The 20344-nt window shown below is 41.8% G+C and overlaps 2 protein-coding genes across 5 annotated transcripts in view; one reads left to right on the top strand and one right to left on the bottom strand.

The window, feature by feature from the left end:
* fsd1l (fibronectin type III and SPRY domain containing 1-like) overlaps window positions 1-19281 on the bottom strand; it is a 69476-nt gene extending 50195 nt beyond the window's left edge. For all 4 annotated transcript variants that reach the window (XR_010456769.1, XM_064977244.1, XM_064977246.1 and 1 more), the window contains exon 1: window positions 19169-19281. Coding sequence is in view for 3 of the 4 variants with exons in the window: in XM_064977244.1 (XP_064833316.1) it covers window positions 19169-19183 (15 nt within the window). In the remaining variant the exon portion in view is untranslated. The remainder of the gene's footprint in view (window positions 1-19168) is intronic.
* A 201-nt stretch (window positions 19282-19482) lies between these two features.
* ift74 (intraflagellar transport 74) overlaps window positions 19483-20344 on the top strand; it is a 147881-nt gene continuing 147019 nt past the window's right edge. Inside the window, exons 1-2 of the mRNA XM_064977239.1 lie at window positions 19483-19622; window positions 19873-20027. Of these exons, the coding sequence (XP_064833311.1) occupies window positions 19908-20027 (120 nt within the window). The 5' untranslated portion in view covers window positions 19483-19622; window positions 19873-19907. The remainder of the gene's footprint in view (window positions 19623-19872; window positions 20028-20344) is intronic.

Genomic DNA, 20344 nt, shown 5'->3' with positions numbered 1-20344 from the left:
AACTCCCCAAATACAGGTGTGCCAAGCTTGTAGCGTCAAACCCAAGAAGACTTGAGGCTGTAATTGATGCCAAAAGGTGCTTCAACAAAGTACTAAGTAAAGGGTCTGAATACTTATGTAAATCAATTATTTTCAGTTTTATTTTCAATACATTTGAAAACATTTCTAAAAATCTGTTTTTATTTTGTCATTATGGGGTATCATGTGTAGATGGATGAGGACATTTTTATTAAAAAAAAAAACATTTTAGAATTGGCTGTAAAGTAACAAAATGTGGGAAAAGTCAAGGGGTCTGAATACTTTCCGAAGGCACTGTATTATGTAATACAGGTAAAGACCAGATTAAATCAAGAACAGTGTGATGGGGGACAATATTAGCCAATCACTTGTGAATGATGCCCAGCTTGCTTTTTTTTTTTTTTTTTAACTTTTTCAAATCATAGTCCCACATCTCATGTTTTATTTTTTACATTTTATTTAACTTGGCAAGTCAAATTAAGAACAAATTCTTATTTACAATGACAGCCTAACAAAAAGGCAAAAGGCCTCCTGCTGGGATTAAAAATAAAATATATAGGACAACACACAAAACAAGAGACAACAACCCTAAATAAAGAGAGACCTAAGTCAACAACATAGCATGGCAGCAACACATGACAACATGGTAGCAACACAACACGGTAGCAACACAAAATAAAGAAATGGTACAAACAATATTGGTCACAGACAACAGCACAAAGGGCAAGAAGGTAGAGACAACAATACATCACGCGAAGCAGCCACAACTGTCAGTAAGAGTGTCCATGACTGTGTCTTTGAATGAAGAGATTGAGATAACTGTCCAGTTTGAGTGTTTGTTGCAGCTCGTTCCACTCGCTAGCTGCAGCGAACTGAAAAGAGGAGCGACCCAGGGATGCGTGTGCTTTAGGGACCTTTAACAGAATGTGACTGGCAGAATGGGTGTTGTATGTGGAGGATGAGGGCTGCAGTAGACCTCTGCAGTAGACAGTGTACCGTCTAGCCATACTCCCAAGTACTAGTAGGAGGTGACTACCTCAACCTCTAAACCCTCAGATGCAGTAAGAACACCTGTGGGAAGAGGGGCTCCTTACCAAACCACATGACCTTTGTTTTGGAGGTGTTCAGAACGAGGTTAAGGGCAGAGAAAGCTTGTTGGACACTAAGAAAGCTTTGTTGTAGAGCGTTTAACACAAAATCCAGGGAGAGGCCAGCTGAGTAGAAGATTGTTTAATCTGCATATAAATGGTTGAGAGAGTTTCCTACTGCCTGAGCTATGTTGTTGATGTAAATTAGTCTAGTCCATAGTCCTATAAGTTTTAATAAGGTTAGTATCACACCTCATGTAGTCTAGCCCATAGTCCTATAAGGTTAGTATCACACCTCATTTAGTCTAGTCCATAGTCCTATAAGGTTAGTATCACACCTCATGTAGTCTAGCCCATAGTCCTATAAGGTTAGTATCACACCTCATTTAGTCTAGTCCATAGTCCTATAAGGTTAGTATCACACCTCATGTAGTCTAGCCCATAGTCCTATAAGGTTAGTATCACACCTCATGTAGTCTAGTCCATAGTCCTATATGTTTTAATAAGGTTAGTATCACACCTCATGTAGTCTAGTCCATAGTCCTATAAGGTTAGTATCACACCTCATGTAGTCTAGTCCATAGTCCTATAAGGTTAGTATCACACCTCATGTAGTCTAGTCCATAGTCCTATAAGGTTAGTATCACACCTCCTGTAGTCTAGTCCATAGTCCTATAAGGTTAGTATCACACCTCATGTAGTCTAGCCCATAGTCCTATATGTTTTAATAAGGTTAGTATCACACCTCATGTAGTCTAGTCCATAGTCCTATAAGGTTAGTATCACACCTCCTGTAGTCTAGTCCATAGTCCTATAAGGTTAGTATCACACCTCATGTAGTCTAGTCCATAGTCCTATAAGGTTAGTATCACACCTCATGTAGTCTAGTCCATAGTCCTATATGTTTTAATAAGGTTAGTATCACACCTCATGTAGTCTAGTCCATAGTCCTATAAGGTTAGTATCACACCTCATGTAGTCTAGCCCATAGTCCTATATGTTCTAATAAGGTTAGTATCAGTTGAACAGTGATTCGTTGACACGCTGGGTGTGGTGGGCGGGTGTTAAGAAGCGACCTTTGCCTCCCGAGCACGTTGGGAAGTTGCAGCAATGAGACAAGATCGAAAGTAGGGCGATAAAGGTGGTAAAAATTCAAATAAATTATAAAGATTATATTCAGCTCAAGGGCACAACGGCCACTGGCCATAAAAGGCATGGATTTTTACGGGGCATTACGGCCACACAAAGGGGATGTCGGAAATGTGAGGCTTATTATCAAGTGCTTGTCAAATTGTGAATGAGAGACTGATGTAGTGTGTACAGCCTGCGCAAAAAACAAACAAAAAAACTCATGTCTTTGAAGACACTTTTTTCAAATCATCATTAGAGTCGCATCATGCCGCCTTAGAATGGATTAAAAATCAAAACATATATCCCAAAGTTTGTAGAACAACTAAAATTGCATAAATTACTCTAAATTAAGCATATAGGAGTACCTATTCTCTATTAACTGCTCAACACAGAATGTTCACTCCTATTTTATTCAGCTTTGTTCAATTTTATTCTTCATACTATAAAATATAAAATAATACCTAGGAATTCTAAAAAAAATCTTGTCTGCTAAATGAACTAGTGTAGCCCACAGCCATTTGGCATAGCCAGATCAGGACCGAACATAAGGACAACTCAGAGGATGTTATTCTGTTCTTCTGAAACAGACTACATTTACAAATAGATAAATACATTTTCTTCTTATCATGTTTCTTTAGACCCATCTAAAATAAATAATGGATTTATTGTGAAGGTGGAGGCTATATTACATGTATTTATTGTGAAGGTGGAGGCTATATTACATGTATTTATTGTGAAGGTGGAGGCTATATTACATGGATTTATTGTGAAGGTGGAGGCTATATTACATGGATTTATTGTGAAGGTGGAGGCTATATTACATGGATTTATTGTGAAGGTGGAAGCTATATTACATGGATTTATTGTGAAGGTGGAAGCTATATTACATGGATTTATTGTGAAGGTGGAGGCTATAATACATGGATTTATTGTGAAGGTGGAGGCTATATTAAATGGATTTATTGTGAAGGTGGAGGCTATATTAAATGGATTTATTGTGAAGGTGTAGACTATATTACATGGATTTATTGTGAAGGTGTAGACTATATTACATGGATTTATTGTGAAGGTGTAGACTATATTACATGGATTTATTGTGAAGGTGGAGGCTATATTACATGGATTTATTGTGATGGTGTAGGTAGACTATATTACATGTATTTATTGTGAAGGTGGAGGCTATATTAAATGGATTTATTGTGAAGGTGGAGGCTATATTACATGGATTTATTGTGAAGGTGGAGGCTATATTAAATGGATTTATTTGACTTTTTAAAATGTAGACTAGATGTGGAAGCCAAGAAAATTACCGTGAGACCGGCCGTTATTCGCTTGACAATCACCGTCTGACAAAATGTCATGACTGCCACAACAACATCAGAAGTGTCAGTCAGAATCCACATAGAGGAGAAGTCCTACCAGACTAGTGTGATGCAAAACACACAACTACTAAACTTATTATCATCTACCTAGTATAGCACCGAGGTCCAGACGCCTCTGTTCACCGTTTTGGACATACAGATTTAAGAACCAAAATGGCCTCTCAGTTTCAGATTTAGAGTGTGAGACAGAGACAATGTATGAGACAAATCTCTACTACGGCACCCAGCCAGGAAGCTTCAGGCTTTTCCAGACAGGCTGCCAGGTTCAGGATCAACCACACCTGGTAATGACTCCAGTGCCACAACTGATCAAAACTGTCTTGGTGCTGTGTGTTCAGAGTGCCAAACTGTATATGAGTCATATTCAGTATCTCACATCATTCACAACCAACAAAAAACCCATCACCCTAAAGGCTCGTTGTGAATGACCCATCACCCTAAAGGCTCGTTGTGAATGGCCCATCAGCCTAAAGGCTCGTTGTCAATGGCCCATCAGCCTAAAGGCTCGTTGTGAATGGCCCATCAGCCTAAAGGCTCGTTGTCAATGGCCCATCAGCCTAAAGGCTCGTTGTCAATGGCCCATCAGCCTAAAGGCTCGTTGTGAATGGCCCATCAGCCTAAAGGCTCGTTGTGAATGGCCCATCAGCCTAAAGGCTCGTTGTCAATGGCCCATCAGCCTAAAGGCTCGTTGTCAATGGCCCATCAGCCTAAAGGCTCGTTGTCAATGGCCCATCAGCCTAAAGGCTCGTTGTCAATGGCCCATCAGCCTAAAGGCTCGTTGTGAATGGCCCATCACCCTAAAGGCTCGTTGAGAATGGCCCATGGGAACAACATGTAGGGAACACTATGCAGGGAACACTATGTTCCTATGTAGGGAACACTGCAGGGAACACAGTGCAGGGAACACTGTGCAGGGAACACTGTGCAGGGAACACTGTGTTCTTATGTATGGAACACTATGCAGGGAACACTATGTTCCTATGTAGGGAACACTATGCAGGGAACACTGTGCAGGGAACACTGTGCAGGGAACACTGTGTTCTTATGTATGGAACACTATGCAGGGAACACTATGTTCCTATGTAGGGAACACTATGCAGGGAACACTATGTTCCTATGTAGGGAACACTATGCAGGGAACACTATGTTCCTATGTAGGGAACACTATGCAGGGAACACTATGCAGGGAACACTATGCAGGGAACACTATGCAGGGAACACTATGTTCCTATGCAGGGAACACTATGCAGGGAACACTATGTTCCTATGTAGGGAATACTATGCAGGGAGCACTATGTTCCTATGTACGGAATACTATGCAGGGAACACTATGTTCCTATGTAGGGAACACTATGCAGGGAACACTATGTTCCTATGTAGGGAACACTATGCAGGGAACACTATGCAGGGAACACTATGTTCCTATGTAGGGAACACTATGCAGGGAGAACACTATGCAGGGAACACTATGTTCCTATGCAGGGAACACTATGCAGGGAACACTATCCGGCGAACACTATGCAGGGAACACTATGCAGGGAACACTATGCAGGGAGCACTATGCAGGGAGCACTATGTTCCTATGTACGGAATACTATGCAGGGAGCACTATGTTCCTATGTAGGGAACACTATGCAGGGAACACTATGCAGGGAGCACTATGCAGGGAGCACTATGTTCCTATGCAGGGAACACTATGCAGGGAGCACTATGTTCCTATGCAGGGAACACTATGCAGGGAACACTATGTTCCTATGCAGGGAACACTATGCAGGGAACACTATGTTCCTATGTATGGAATACTATGCAGGGAGCACTATGTTCCTATGTAGGGAACACTATGCAGGGAACACTATGTTCCTATGTAGGGAATACTATGCAGGGAGCACTATGTTCCTATGCAGGGAACACTATGCAGGGAGCACTATGTTCCTATGCAGGGAACACTATGCAGGGAACACTATGTTCCTATGCAGGGAACACTATGCAGGGAACACTATGTTCCTATGTAGGGAATACTATGCAGGGAGCACTATGTTCCTATGCAGGGAACACTATGCAGGGAGCACTATGTTCCTATGCAGGGAACACTATGCAGGGAACACTATGTTCCTATGCAGGGAACACTATGCAGGGAACACTATGTTCCTATGTAGGGAATACTATGCAGGGAGCACTATGTTCCTATGTACGGAATACTATGCAGGGAGCACTATGTTCCTATGTACGGAATACTATGCAGGGAACACTATGTTCCTATGTAGGGAACACTATGCAGGGAACACTATGTTCCTATGTAGGGAACACTATGCAGGGAACACTATGTTCCTATGTAGGGAACACTATGCAGGGAACACTATGCAGGGAACACTATGTTCCTATGCAGGGAACACTATGCAGGGAACACTATGCAGGGAACACTATGTTCCTATGTAGGGTATACTATGCAGGGAACACTATGTTCCTATGCAGGGAACACTATGCAGGGAACACTATGCAGGGAACACTATCCGGCGAACACTATGCAGGGAACACTATCCGGCGAACACTATGCAGGGAACACTATGCAGGGAACACTATGCAGGGAACACTATGCAGGGAACACTATGCAGGGAACACTATGCAGGGAACACTATGCAGGGAACACTATGCAGGGAACACTATGCAGGGAACACTATGCAGGGAACACTATGCAGGGAACACTATGCAGGGAACACTATGCAGGGAACACTATGCAGGGAGCACTATGCAGGGAGCACTATGCAGGGAGCACTATGCAGGGAGCACTATGCAGGGAACACTATGCAGGGAACACTATGCAGGGAACACTATGCAGGGAACACTATGCAGGGAACACTATGCAGGGAACACTATGCAGGGAACACTATGCAGGGAGCAGGACACCATTTGGGATGCTGACGTGTCATCTCCTCCCCAGCATTACAGTTTTCCATTTATTAAGGATACTCTTCCTGTTATCCAACAAGATTATGGTCATTATTAAAAATCATATTTATACAGTACATCATACAACACATTATTACACCACTACATACTGTACCTACAATACACCACTACATACTGTACCTACAATACACCACACCACTGCACGCTGTACCTACAATACACCACACCACTGCACGCTGTACCTACAATACACCACTGCACGCTGTACCTACAATACACCACACCACTGCACGCTGTACCTACAATACACCACTGCACGCTGTACCTACAATACACCACACCACTGCACGCTGTACCTACAATACACCACACCACTGCACGCTGTACCTACAATACACCACTGCACGCTGTACCTACAATACATCACACCACTACACGCTGTACCTACAATACATAACACCACTACACGCTGTACCTACAATACATCACACCACTACACGCTGTACCTACAATACATAACACCACTACACGCTGTACCTACAATACATAACACCACTACACGCTGTACCTACAATACATCACACCACTACACGCTGTACCTACAATACATAACACCACTACACGCTGTACCTACAATACATAACACCACTACACGCTGTACCTACAATACATAACACCACTACACGCTGTACCTACAATACATAACACCACTACACGCTGCACCTACAATACATAACACCACTACACGCTGCACCTACAATACATAACACCACTACACGCTGCACCTACAATACATAACACCACTACACGCTGCACCTACAATACATAACACCACTACACGCTGCACCTACAATACATAACACCACTACACGCTGCACCTACAATACATAACACCACTACACGCTGCACCTACAATACATAACACCACTACACGCTGCACCTACAATACATAACACCACTACACGCTGCACCTACAATACATAACACCACTACACGCTGCACCTACAATACATAACACCACTACACGCTGCACCTACAATACATAACACCACTACACGCTGCACCTACAATACATAACACCACTACACGCTGCATCTACAACACACCACTACTACACGCTGCATCTACAACACACCACTACTACACGCTGCATCTACAACACACCACTACTACACGCTGCATCTACAACACACCACTACTACACGCTGCATCTACAACACACCACTACTACACGCTCTATCTACAACACACCACTACTACACGCTCTATCTACAATACAACACACCACTACTACACGCTGTATCTACAATACAACACACCACTACTACACGCTGTATCTACAATACAACACACCACTACTACACGCTGTATCTACAATACAACACACCACTACACGCTGCACCTACAATACAACACACCACTACACGCTGTATCTACAATACAACACACCACTACACGCTGTATCTACAATACAACACACCACTACACGCTGTATCTACAATACAACACACCACTACACGCTGTATCTACAACACATCACCACTACATACTGTATCTACAATACAACACATTATCACACCACTACTCTACCACTACATACTGTACCTACAACACAACACATTATCACACCACTACATACTGTATCTACAACACATCACCACTACATACTGTACCTACAATACAACACCACTACATACTGTACCTACAATACAACACCACTACATACTGTACCTACAACACCACTACATACTGTACCTACAACACCACTACATACTGTACCTACAACACCACTACATACTGTACCTACAACACCACTACATACTGTACCTACAACACCACTACATACTGTACCTACAACACCACTACATACTGTACCTACAACACCACTACATACTGTACCTACAACACCACTACATACTGTACCTACAATACAACACATTATCACACCACTACATACTGTATCTACAACACATCACCACTACATACTGTATCTACAATACATCACCACTACATACTGTACCTACAACACCACTACATACTGTACCTACAATACAACACCACTACATACTGTACCTACAATACCACTCCACTACATACTGTACCTACAATACCACTCCACTACATACTGTACCTACAACACCACTACATACTGTACCTACAATACAACACATTATCACACCACTACATACTGTACCTACAATACCACTCCACTACATACTGTACCTACAACACCACTACATACTGTACCTACAACACCACTACATACTGTACCTACTATACAACACCACTACATACTGTACCTACAACACCACTACATACTGTACCTACAATACAACACCACTACATACTGTACCTACAACACCACTACATACTGTACCTACAATACAACACATTATCACACCACTACATACTGTACCTACAATACAACACATTATCACACCACTACATACTGTACCTACAATACAACACATTATCACACCACTACATACTGTACCTACAATACAACACATTATCACACCACTACATACTGTACCTACAACACCACTACATACTGTACCTACAACACCACTACATACTGTACCTACAATACAACACATTATCACACCACTACATACTGTACCTACAATACAACACATTATCACACCACTACATACTGTACCTACAATACAACACATTATCACACAACTACATACTGTATCTACAACACATCACCACTACATACTGTATCTACAATACAACACCACTACATACTGTACCTACAACACCACTACATACTGTACCTACAATACAACACCACTACATACTGTACCTACAATACAACACCACTACATACTGTACCTACAACACCACTACATACTGTACCTACAATACAACACCACTACATACTGTACCTACAACACCACTACATACTGTACCTACAACACCACTACATACTGTACCTACAACACCACTACATACTGTACCTACAACACCACTACATACTGTACCTACAATACAACACATTATCACACCACTACATACTGTATCTACAACACATCACCACTACATACTGTATCTACAATACATCACCACTACATACTGTACCTACAACACCACTACATACTGTACCTACAATACAACACCACTACATACTGTACCTACAATACCACTCCACTACATACTGTACCTACAACACCACTACATACTGTACCTACAACACCACTACATACTGTACCTACAATACAACACATTATCACACCACTACATACTGTACCTACAATACAACACCACTACATACTGTACCTACAATACCACTCCACTACATACTGTACCTACAACACCACTACATACTGTACCTACAACACCACTACATACTGTACCTACAATACAACACATTATCACACCACTACATACTGTACCTACAATACAACACATTATCACACCACTACATACTGTACCTACAATACAACACATTATCACACCACTACATACTGTACCTACAACACCACTACATACTGTACCTACAACACCACTACATACTGTACCTACAACACCACTACATACTGTACCTACAACACCACTACATACTGTACCTACAATACCACTACATACTGTACCTACAATACAACACATTATCACACCACTACATACTGTACCTACAATACAACACATTATCACACCACTACATACTGTACCTACAATACAACACATTATCACACCACTACATACTGTATCTACAACACATCACCACTACATACTGTATCTACAACACATCACACCACTACATACTGTATCTACAACACATCACTACATACTGTATCTACAACACATCACACCACTACATACTGTACCTACAACACCACTACATACTGTACCTACTATACAACACCACTACATACTGTACCTACAATACAACACATTATCACACCACTACATACTGTACCTACAACACCACTACATACTGTACCTACAACACCACTACATACTGTACCTACAATACAACACATTATCACACCACTACATACTGTACCTACAATACAACACATTATCACACCACTACATACTGTACCTACAACACCACTACATACTGTACCTACAATACAACACATTATCACACCACTACATACTGTATCTACAATACAACACATTATCACACCACTACATACTGTATCTACAACACATCACCACATACTGTATCTACAACACATCACCACTACATACTGTACCTACAACACATCACACCACTACATACTGTACCTACAACACATCACCACTACATACTGTACCTACAACACATCACCACTACATACTGTACCTACAACACCACTACATACTGTACCTACAACACCACTACATACTGTACCTACAACACCACTACATACTGTACCTACAACACCACTACATACTGTACCTACAACACCACTACATACTGTACCTACAACACCACTACATACTGTACCTACAACACCACTACATACTGTACCTACAACACCACTACATACTGTATCTACAACACATCACAACTACATACTGTATCTACAACACATCACCACTACATACTGTACCTACAACACATCACCACTACATACTGTACCTACAACACATCACCACTACATACTGTACCTACAATACAACACCACTACATACTGTACCTACAATACAACACCACTACATACTGTACCTACAATACAACACCACTACATACTGTACCTACAACACATCACCACTACATACTGTACCTACAATACAACACCACTACATACTGTACCTACAACACCACTACATACTGTACCTACAACACCACTACATACTGTACCTACAACACCACTACATACTGTACCTACAATACAACACATTATCACACCACTACATACTGTATCTACAACACATCACCACTACATACTGTATCTACAATACATCACCACTACATACTGTACCTACAACACCACTACATACTGTACCTACAATACAACACCACTACATACTGTACCTACAATACCACTCCACTACATACTGTACCTACAACACCACTACATACTGTACCTACAACACCACTACATACTGTACCTACAATACAACACATTATCACACCACTACATACTGTACCTACAATACCACTCCACTACATACTGTACCTACAACACCACTACATACTGTACCTACAACACCACTACATACTGTACCTACTATACAACACCACTACATACTGTACCTACAACACCACTACATACTGTACCTACAATACAACACATTATCACACCACTACATACTGTACCTACAATACAACACATTATCACACCACTACATACTGTACCTACAATACCACTCCACTACATACTGTACCTACAACACCACTACATACTGTACCTACAACACCACTATACTGTACCTACTATACAACACCACTACATACTGTACCTACAACACCACTACATACTGTACCTACAATACAACACATTATCACACCACTACATACTGTACCTACAATACAACACATTATCACACCACTACATACTGTACCTACAACACCACTACATACTGTACCTACAATACAACACATTATCACACCACTACATACTGTATCTACAATACAACACATTATCACACCACTACATACTGTATCTACAACACATCACCACTACATACTGTACCTACAACACATCACACCACTACATACTGTACCTACAACACCACTACATACTGTACCTACAACACCACTACATACTGTACCTACAACACCACTACATACTGTACCTACAACACCACTACATACTGTACCTACAACACCACTACATACTGTACCTACAACACCACTACATACTGTACCTACAACACCACTACATACTGTACCTACAACACCACTACATACTGTACCTACAACACCACTACATACTGTATCTACAACACATCACAACTACATACTGTATCTACAACACATCACAACTACATACTGTACCTACAACACATCACCACTACATACTGTACCTACAACACATCACCACTACATACTGTACCTACAACACATCACCACTACATACTGTACCTACAATACAACACCACTACATACTGTACCTACAATACAACACCACTACATACTGTACCTACAATACAACACCACTACATACTGTACCTACAATACAACACCACTACATACTGTACCTACAACACATCACCACTACATACTGTACCTACAATACATCACCACTACATACTGTACCTACAACACCACTACATACTGTACCTACAATACAACACATTATCACACCACTACATACTGTATCTACAACACATCACCACTACATACTGTACCTACAATACAACACCACTACATACTGTACCTACAACACCACTACATACTGTATCTACAACACATCACCACTACATACTGTATCTACAACACATCACCACTACATACTGTACCTACAATACAACACCACTACATACTGTACCTACAATACAACACCACTACATACTGTACCTACAATACAACACCACTACATACTGTACCTACAATACAACACCACTACATACTGTACCTACAACACAACACCACTACATACTTTACCTACAACACATCACCACTACATACTGTACCTACAACACATCACCACTACATACTGTATCTACAACACCACCACATACTGTACCTACAACACCACTACATACTGTACCTACAATACAACACATTATCACACCACTACATACTGTACCTACAATACAACACCACTACATACTGTATCTACAACACCACCACATACTGTACCTACAACACCACTACATACTGTACCTACAATACAACACATTATCACACCACTACATACTGTACCTACAATACATCATTATTATACCACTACTCTTTATTTAACCAGGTAGGCTAGTTGAGAACACCTTTATTTAACCAGGTGGCTAGTTGAGAACACCTTTATTTAACCAGGTAGGCTCGTTGAGAACACCTTTATTTAACCAGGTAGGCTCGTTGAGAACACCTTTATTTAACCAGGTAGGCTCGTTGAGAACACCTTTATTTAACCAGGTAGGCTAGTTGAGAACACCTTTATTTAACCAGGTAGGCTAGTTGAGAACACCTTTATTTAACCAGGTAGGCTAGTTGAGAACACCTTTATTTAACCAGGTAGGCTAGTTGAGAACACCTTTATTTAACCAGGTAGGCTAGTTGAGAACACTTTTATTTAACCAGGTAGGCTAGTTGAGAACAAGTTATCATTTACAACTGCGACCTGGCCAAGATAAAGCAAAGCAGTTTGACACATTCAACAACACAGAGTTACACATAAACAAACGTACAGTCAATAATACAGTAGAAAAAAAGAAAAGTCTATATACAGTGAGTGGAAATGAGGTAAGATAAGGGAGGTAAGGCAATCAACAGGCCATGGTGGTGATGCAATTACAATATAGCAATTAAACACTGGAATGGTAGATGTGCAGAAGATGAATGTGCAAGTAGAGATACTGGGGTGCAAAAGAGCAAGATAAATTAATAAATAACAGTATGGGGATGAGGTAGTTGGATGGGCTGGTTACAGATGAGCTATGTACAAGTGCTGTGATATGTGAGCTGCTCTGACAGCTGGTGCTTAAAGTTAGTGAGGGAGATAGGAGTCTCCAGCTTCAGTGATTTTTGCAGTTCGTTCCAGTCATTGGCAGCAGAGAACTGGAAGGAAAGACGACCAAACGAGGTGTTGGCTTTGGGGGTGACCAGTGAAATATACCTGCTGGAGCGCATGCTATGGGTGGGTGCTGCTATGGTGACCAGTGAGCTGAGATAAGGCGGGGCTTTACCCAGCAGAGACTTACAGATGACCTGGAGCCAGTGGGTTTGGCGACGAGTATGAAGCGAGGGCCAGCCAACGAGAGCGTACAGGTCGCAGTGGTGGGTAGTATATGGGGCTTTGGTGACAAAACGGATGGCACTGTGATAGACTGCATCCAATTTGTTGAGTAGAGTGTTGGAGGCTATTTTGTAAATGACATCACTGAAGTCGAGGATCGGTAGGATGGTCAGTTTTACAAGAGTATGTTTGGCAGCATGAGTGAAGGATGCTTTGTAGGGAAATCGGAAGCCGATTCTAGATTTAATTTTGGATTGGAGATGTTTGATGTGAGTCTGGAAGGAGAGTTTACAGTCTAACCAGACACCTAGGTATTTGTAGTTGTCCACGTATTCTAAGTCAGAGCCGTCCAGAGTAGTGATGCTGGACGGGTGGGCAGGTGCAGGCAGTAAATCGGTTGAAGAGCATGCATTTAGTTTTACTTGAATTTAAGAGCGGGGTGGGGGGGGTTGTGCATGGGTGTCGGAGCTGTGCACTAGCCGTTTAAACACAGACAGCTCTGTGCTTTCAACATGTCAATACCTCTCACAAAAGACATGTCGTGAGGCAGTCAATCTCTCCTCTTACTTGGAGATTGACATGCAGAGTTTATGCCGACACAAGCAGACGATAGGCCCCAACACCACGAGTTAAGCTAGTTCTGTTCATTAGGACCTCCGTCGCCCTCCTGTCAATTTAATTAGTGTACAGTGTCAATATTGCCTACAGTATTGCCTACAGTACCTGACAGGACCACAATGGAAATAGATATGGGGGGTTTTGTAGACATTGTTTCCGATGTGGGACAGACAAACAGCAAGGTTTATACAACGATCACTGTTGGAAATCAAATGCCAGGCTAGAAGCAAGAAGTAATAGATTATTAAAATGTCTTATTGCTTATTGACATTGGTCGCATGTTGTGTTTGTCTGTTAGCTCAGGGTTAACAAATGCAGTGTGTGACCAGTCCAGACTGGGGCTAAGAACAATGCAGTGGGAAAAGGCCTGTTGTGTTCTCTCCTCAGCCATTTTAAAATGTCTCGTTCTCTGTTCATTAGTAACTTATGTTGTAGTGTACATGATGCTTGTTGACCTACATGTTGTACACTAAAGTATCAAAATCACCAATTTACTGGAGATTTGATCAAGGTTTGTACTACAGTAGTTCCAATTTAATATCATCAAGATGGATTTGATTTGGATTGATATTTGAATGAACACCAGGCTATACATTGAACAGGACAAACAGAAAACACCAGGCTATACATTGTCCTGTTCAAACAGAATCATAGATATAAAATTATCCGCTGACTGAGGAGCCATTGCCCCAATTCAGTTTCCACATCCAACTAATATCAGATATCCACTGTACAATAAGATATACAATATACACTGAGTGTACAAAACATTAGGAACACCTTATTGAAGTCACTTGTTAAATCCACTTCAAATCAGTGTAGATGAAGGTGAGGAGACACGTTAAATAAGGATTGTGTATGTATGCCATTCAGAGGGTGAATGTCAAGACAAAAGATTTAAGTGCCTTTTAAACGGGGTATGGTAGTAGGTGCCAGGCACACCGGGTTGAGTGTGTCAAGAACTACAACACTGCTGAGTTTTTCACGCTCAACAGTTTCCCGTGTGTATCAAGAATGGTCCACCACCCAAAGGACATCCAGCCAACTTGACAACTGTGGGAAGCCTTGGAGTCAACATCCCTGTAGAACGCTTTCGACACCTCGTAGAGGCCATGTCCCGACAAATTGAGGCTGTTCTGAGGGCAAAAGGGGGGTGCAACTCAATATTAGGAAAAGTGTTCTTAATGTTTTGTCCACTCAGTGTAGATACAGTACTGTGTATGTGTATTGTCTTGGACAATGTACAGAAATGTTTGTGTTTCTGTATGTTCCTCTATATCATGTGAATGTTGGCAGATGTCTGTTGGTTCCCGGGGAGGGACCGACCTGCTGAACGAGAGACCATGCTACTGAGCAACACAACATGATTAGGCAGATTGGAGGATTGGCCTTCACTTCTATTTACAGCTGTTGCATGACACCACAGACTGATGATTATCTTAATGAATTAGGTCGGCTAACCCTACAAATGTTTTCTGACCTACTAATATAGACCCCCCCCCCCCACATCTCCTGCTCCTTAACTCCTAGGCACTATGTAGATGTGAGAGAATTTGACAGTTTGAACAGTACAGTAGGACCTTCTCTGTGCCCTCTGAAAAGGACAGGCTTAACGCTGACCTTAGACTATAGCCTACCCATCCAACTCAACCGACAGACAACCCCATGCTAATTGGCAACAACTAACTCAGATGAACATGAGTTTACATAACAGCAGTGTTACAGCAGTAGCTCATAGGCCTCCACATAACAGCAGTAGCTTGTAGGCCTCCACATAACAGCAGTAGCTCGTAGGCCTTCACATAACAGCAGTAGCTCGTAGGCCTCCACATAACAGCAGTAGCTCGTAGGCCTCCACATAACAGCAGTAGCTCGTAGGCCTCCACATAACAGCAGTAGCTCGTAGGCCTCCACATAACAGCAGTAGCTCGTAGGCCTCCACATAACAGCAGTAGCTCGTAGGCCTCCACATAACAGCAGTAGCTCGTAGGCCTCCACATAACAGCAGTAGCTCGTAGGCAGTAGCTCCTCCACATAACAGCAGTAGCTCCACATAACAGTAGGCCTCCACATAACAGCAGTAGCTCGTAGGCCTCCACATAACAGCAGTAGCTCGTAGGCCTCCACATAACAGCAGTAGCTCGTAGGCCTCCACATATCAGCAGTAGCTCGTAGGCCTCCACATAACAGCAGTGTTACAGCAGAAGCAGATAAACCCCTGCCTTTGTAGCTGATGTGTAACAGGACTTAAAACTACTCCCAACAAGCTATTTCACAGTAGAGATACACAGCAAAACCCTGTGTGGACATTCCCCAGGGCTGTGTCTGGTATGGAAACCTATTTATTCAATATATAGATGCCCCCCCCCCCCCACAGTGTCTGGTATGGAAACCTATTTATTCAATATATAGATGCACCCCCCCCCCCCCCACAGTGTCTGGTATGGAAACCTATTTATTCAATATATAGATGCACTGTTTTTGACTGAACCCATTAGTTGGAGGACCCCCCCCCAATGTGGCAATGTTTTCCTAAATTGAGAAGAAAATGTTATGAGGCTAAGGAGGTCCTTTGGAGGAAGGATGTTTGACGTGTACACATAATTGGCTCTAAAAAAAAGAGAGCAGGATCTACAGTACTCAGAAACAGTCTACTAGTCATTTTATGCTGCGAATAGATATACTACTACTATTTGAGCTGTGGCCACTACCAGTAGTAGTGGACTGGATACCGTAACCACAGCAAAGGTCCCTGCCTAGGAAACACATGTCAACTCAATGCTGGCCTCAGGCCTGTATCTATTTCAGTAGCATTCTGTTCAGCCCAATGGATACTCCACTGTAAAACACTGTCAAAACCTAGGACCCTAAAATGACAGAGCTCAAACATGGTGAGTTGGTTTTAAAAGTCAAGTGGAAGGAGGGAAAGGTGGTTTGATTCAAAAAATAAATTAATCTGAAACTAAAATTAATTTCCAGGTGTGTGGCTGTATGAAGTTCCTTTACTGAACACTACTCTCTAGTACTTAAAAAAAAAAAATTGATGAACGACTAACTCAAACCCCAGCCAAATGGAACTGTAATGGTTTCTATTGGAGATTGACAACTACTTTAAAAATAATAATAATTAAAATGGATTAATGTTGTAAAGTCAGAATATGATTGCAAATATAAAATGTTTTTCTGTCTGAGGTGCTGGCTCACAACTAGTGCCACTTCCTTCTTGAGTGATGTCACACCTCTCCTCTCTGACTGAGGGTTATAATAGAACTGTCACTGGGGTGACCTCTCTCCCTCGGACTGTGTAATAGACTTAGAAGAAGCTTAGATTGACAGCACGTGCTAAAGGCTATACTCTCTTTTTCATGTACATCTTTCCTTCCTCCTTTTATTTCGGTAGAAAGGAGAGGTAGCCATACAGGTCATTTCCTGTTTGATAGTCACACCCTCGTTATGCTGATAACAAACAGAAAACAAAGACAAACGATAAGACCATCCTGTTGCTATAGGCCCTTGACAACAGACTTAAAGCAATGTGTCTGACATTTCAGAACAAATTTGACGTTTATTTTTTCAGGATGACGTGTAAGCACAAATATTGACTTTATAATGATATTATGTTTTGTTCTAATAACAGTAACAGACAAACAAACGGCCTATAGGACAGGCAAAGCGGTATAATAAAAGACATGAATGACTTCGACACCTACTGTGACTGTCAAACCCGAATTACTTAACAGAAGTACACCGGTGTCATCATATTCAAGAACAAGATCAATGTCAAATGTGCCAAATCATCGATGGGTAGAGGAGCTCTGTCCCGGTCACAGGAAAGACGTGTGAATACCAGTCATTGGAGAAGAATCAGAAGGAAACGTTCGAAAGAACGCATCAGAAAATATCTAGTTTCCAAGTCAACAGATTCTTCATAAGCAACAGAACGAATGTGAACATGTTCCCAGCCCTAAAACATCACGCACATTGGTGATAAACAATGACAAAAAAAAAAAAAAAAATCACGTAATGTTGGACTAATGTTTGTTCTCAACAAGCTCGTCTCGTTACATACAACTATCACTTCGACTAACCGTGAAGCTTGAAAGCCGTACACAATGTTGCCAGCATTACGGCATGCACAGCTGACGACCGAATCGTCACCGATATCGGTTCCTAATACACCGGGTACACTTACTTTTTGAGAGTCCATACCGAGGACCGAAACACAAATATAATCAAATCCAATGCATAGGCAGGGAGGCGAAGTTCTCTCCAAAGAGGAAGACGATTACCCCACTGGATGGCGGAGCATTGTGCACGTACATGCGCAGTAGTATTTTTAACCCTCGCCCTCATAAATTAGAGGCGATATACAAATGTAGACTGGTTGCGCCCTCCACTGGACTAGAGAAGAATGTCTTTGATGTGTTAGAAAACGTGTCATACGTCAGTGGTCACGAGGGGTAGGGTTTTGCAGAGGGATTCCACTTCTCCGAGATTTCCCCCAAAGTCTCGCAGTAATGGTTGGTTGCTGTGGTAACGTCAAAAGAAGTGCACTGATAGCTAGCTTGCTTGCTACAACAAAAATACAAACAATCAATTCACAGTCAAGTCATATTGAGCGGTTTGACACCTATACAAAACACGAGGTAAGTTGGTACACTTATATTATGCATTATAGCTACATTGAAATTGCCCCGAGAAAAGAGACAACGGTTTCATTTGCAAACTAGCTAGCAACATCCAGCTAACATTAGCCTAGCTAGCTAACACGTTACTAGTAACTGAGCTAATTAACGGTACTTCGCTCGGAAATACACCATGCCTCTGTTTAGTTTAGCTTTGCCAACGTTACTCCAGGCAGTTGCTTGTCGTTGAAAGACTGATTTTCTCCTGCAGGATTTTGTGGAGAGGAGAGAAACCAGTGTGAAGAGATGGCGAGCCAGAGGCCACCGTCAGGTAGACCGATGAGTCGGGGGTCTCTTGTACCAGGGACTGGGAGACCTCCGACCGCCATCAGACCTCCACCCACAGCCGTTAGGGTCGGAACTGGGGTAAAGCCAAGTCACAGCTTTGATGTTTTCTTGCAGATCCCTGACTAACTATCATCACCCTTTTACACACCTTCTGTAGCGTATGGGACATACAGTACAGTTTATAATGAACGTCGACACACACACCATTTTGCTGGTTTAAATCTAAAAAGGGATTAAAATTGAAAATGTTTCCCTACAGATCTACACATCCTGTGCCACATTTTCAAAGGAAAAAAAAAGTAGAGAATATTTTCTAAAAATAAATAAACAAAGATGTCTTCACACCCCAGAGTTAATACTTGGTGCAAGCACCTTAGGCAGAAAATACAGCTGAA

The sequence above is a fragment of the Oncorhynchus masou genome, chromosome 11 (assembly GCF_036934945.1).
Source record: "Oncorhynchus masou masou isolate Uvic2021 chromosome 11, UVic_Omas_1.1, whole genome shotgun sequence".
In the NCBI taxonomy this organism is placed as follows: Eukaryota; Metazoa; Chordata; class Actinopteri; order Salmoniformes; family Salmonidae; genus Oncorhynchus; species Oncorhynchus masou.
The sequence above is the reverse complement of the archived record's forward strand: the minus strand, read 5'-3'. Positions and strand labels throughout refer to the sequence as shown.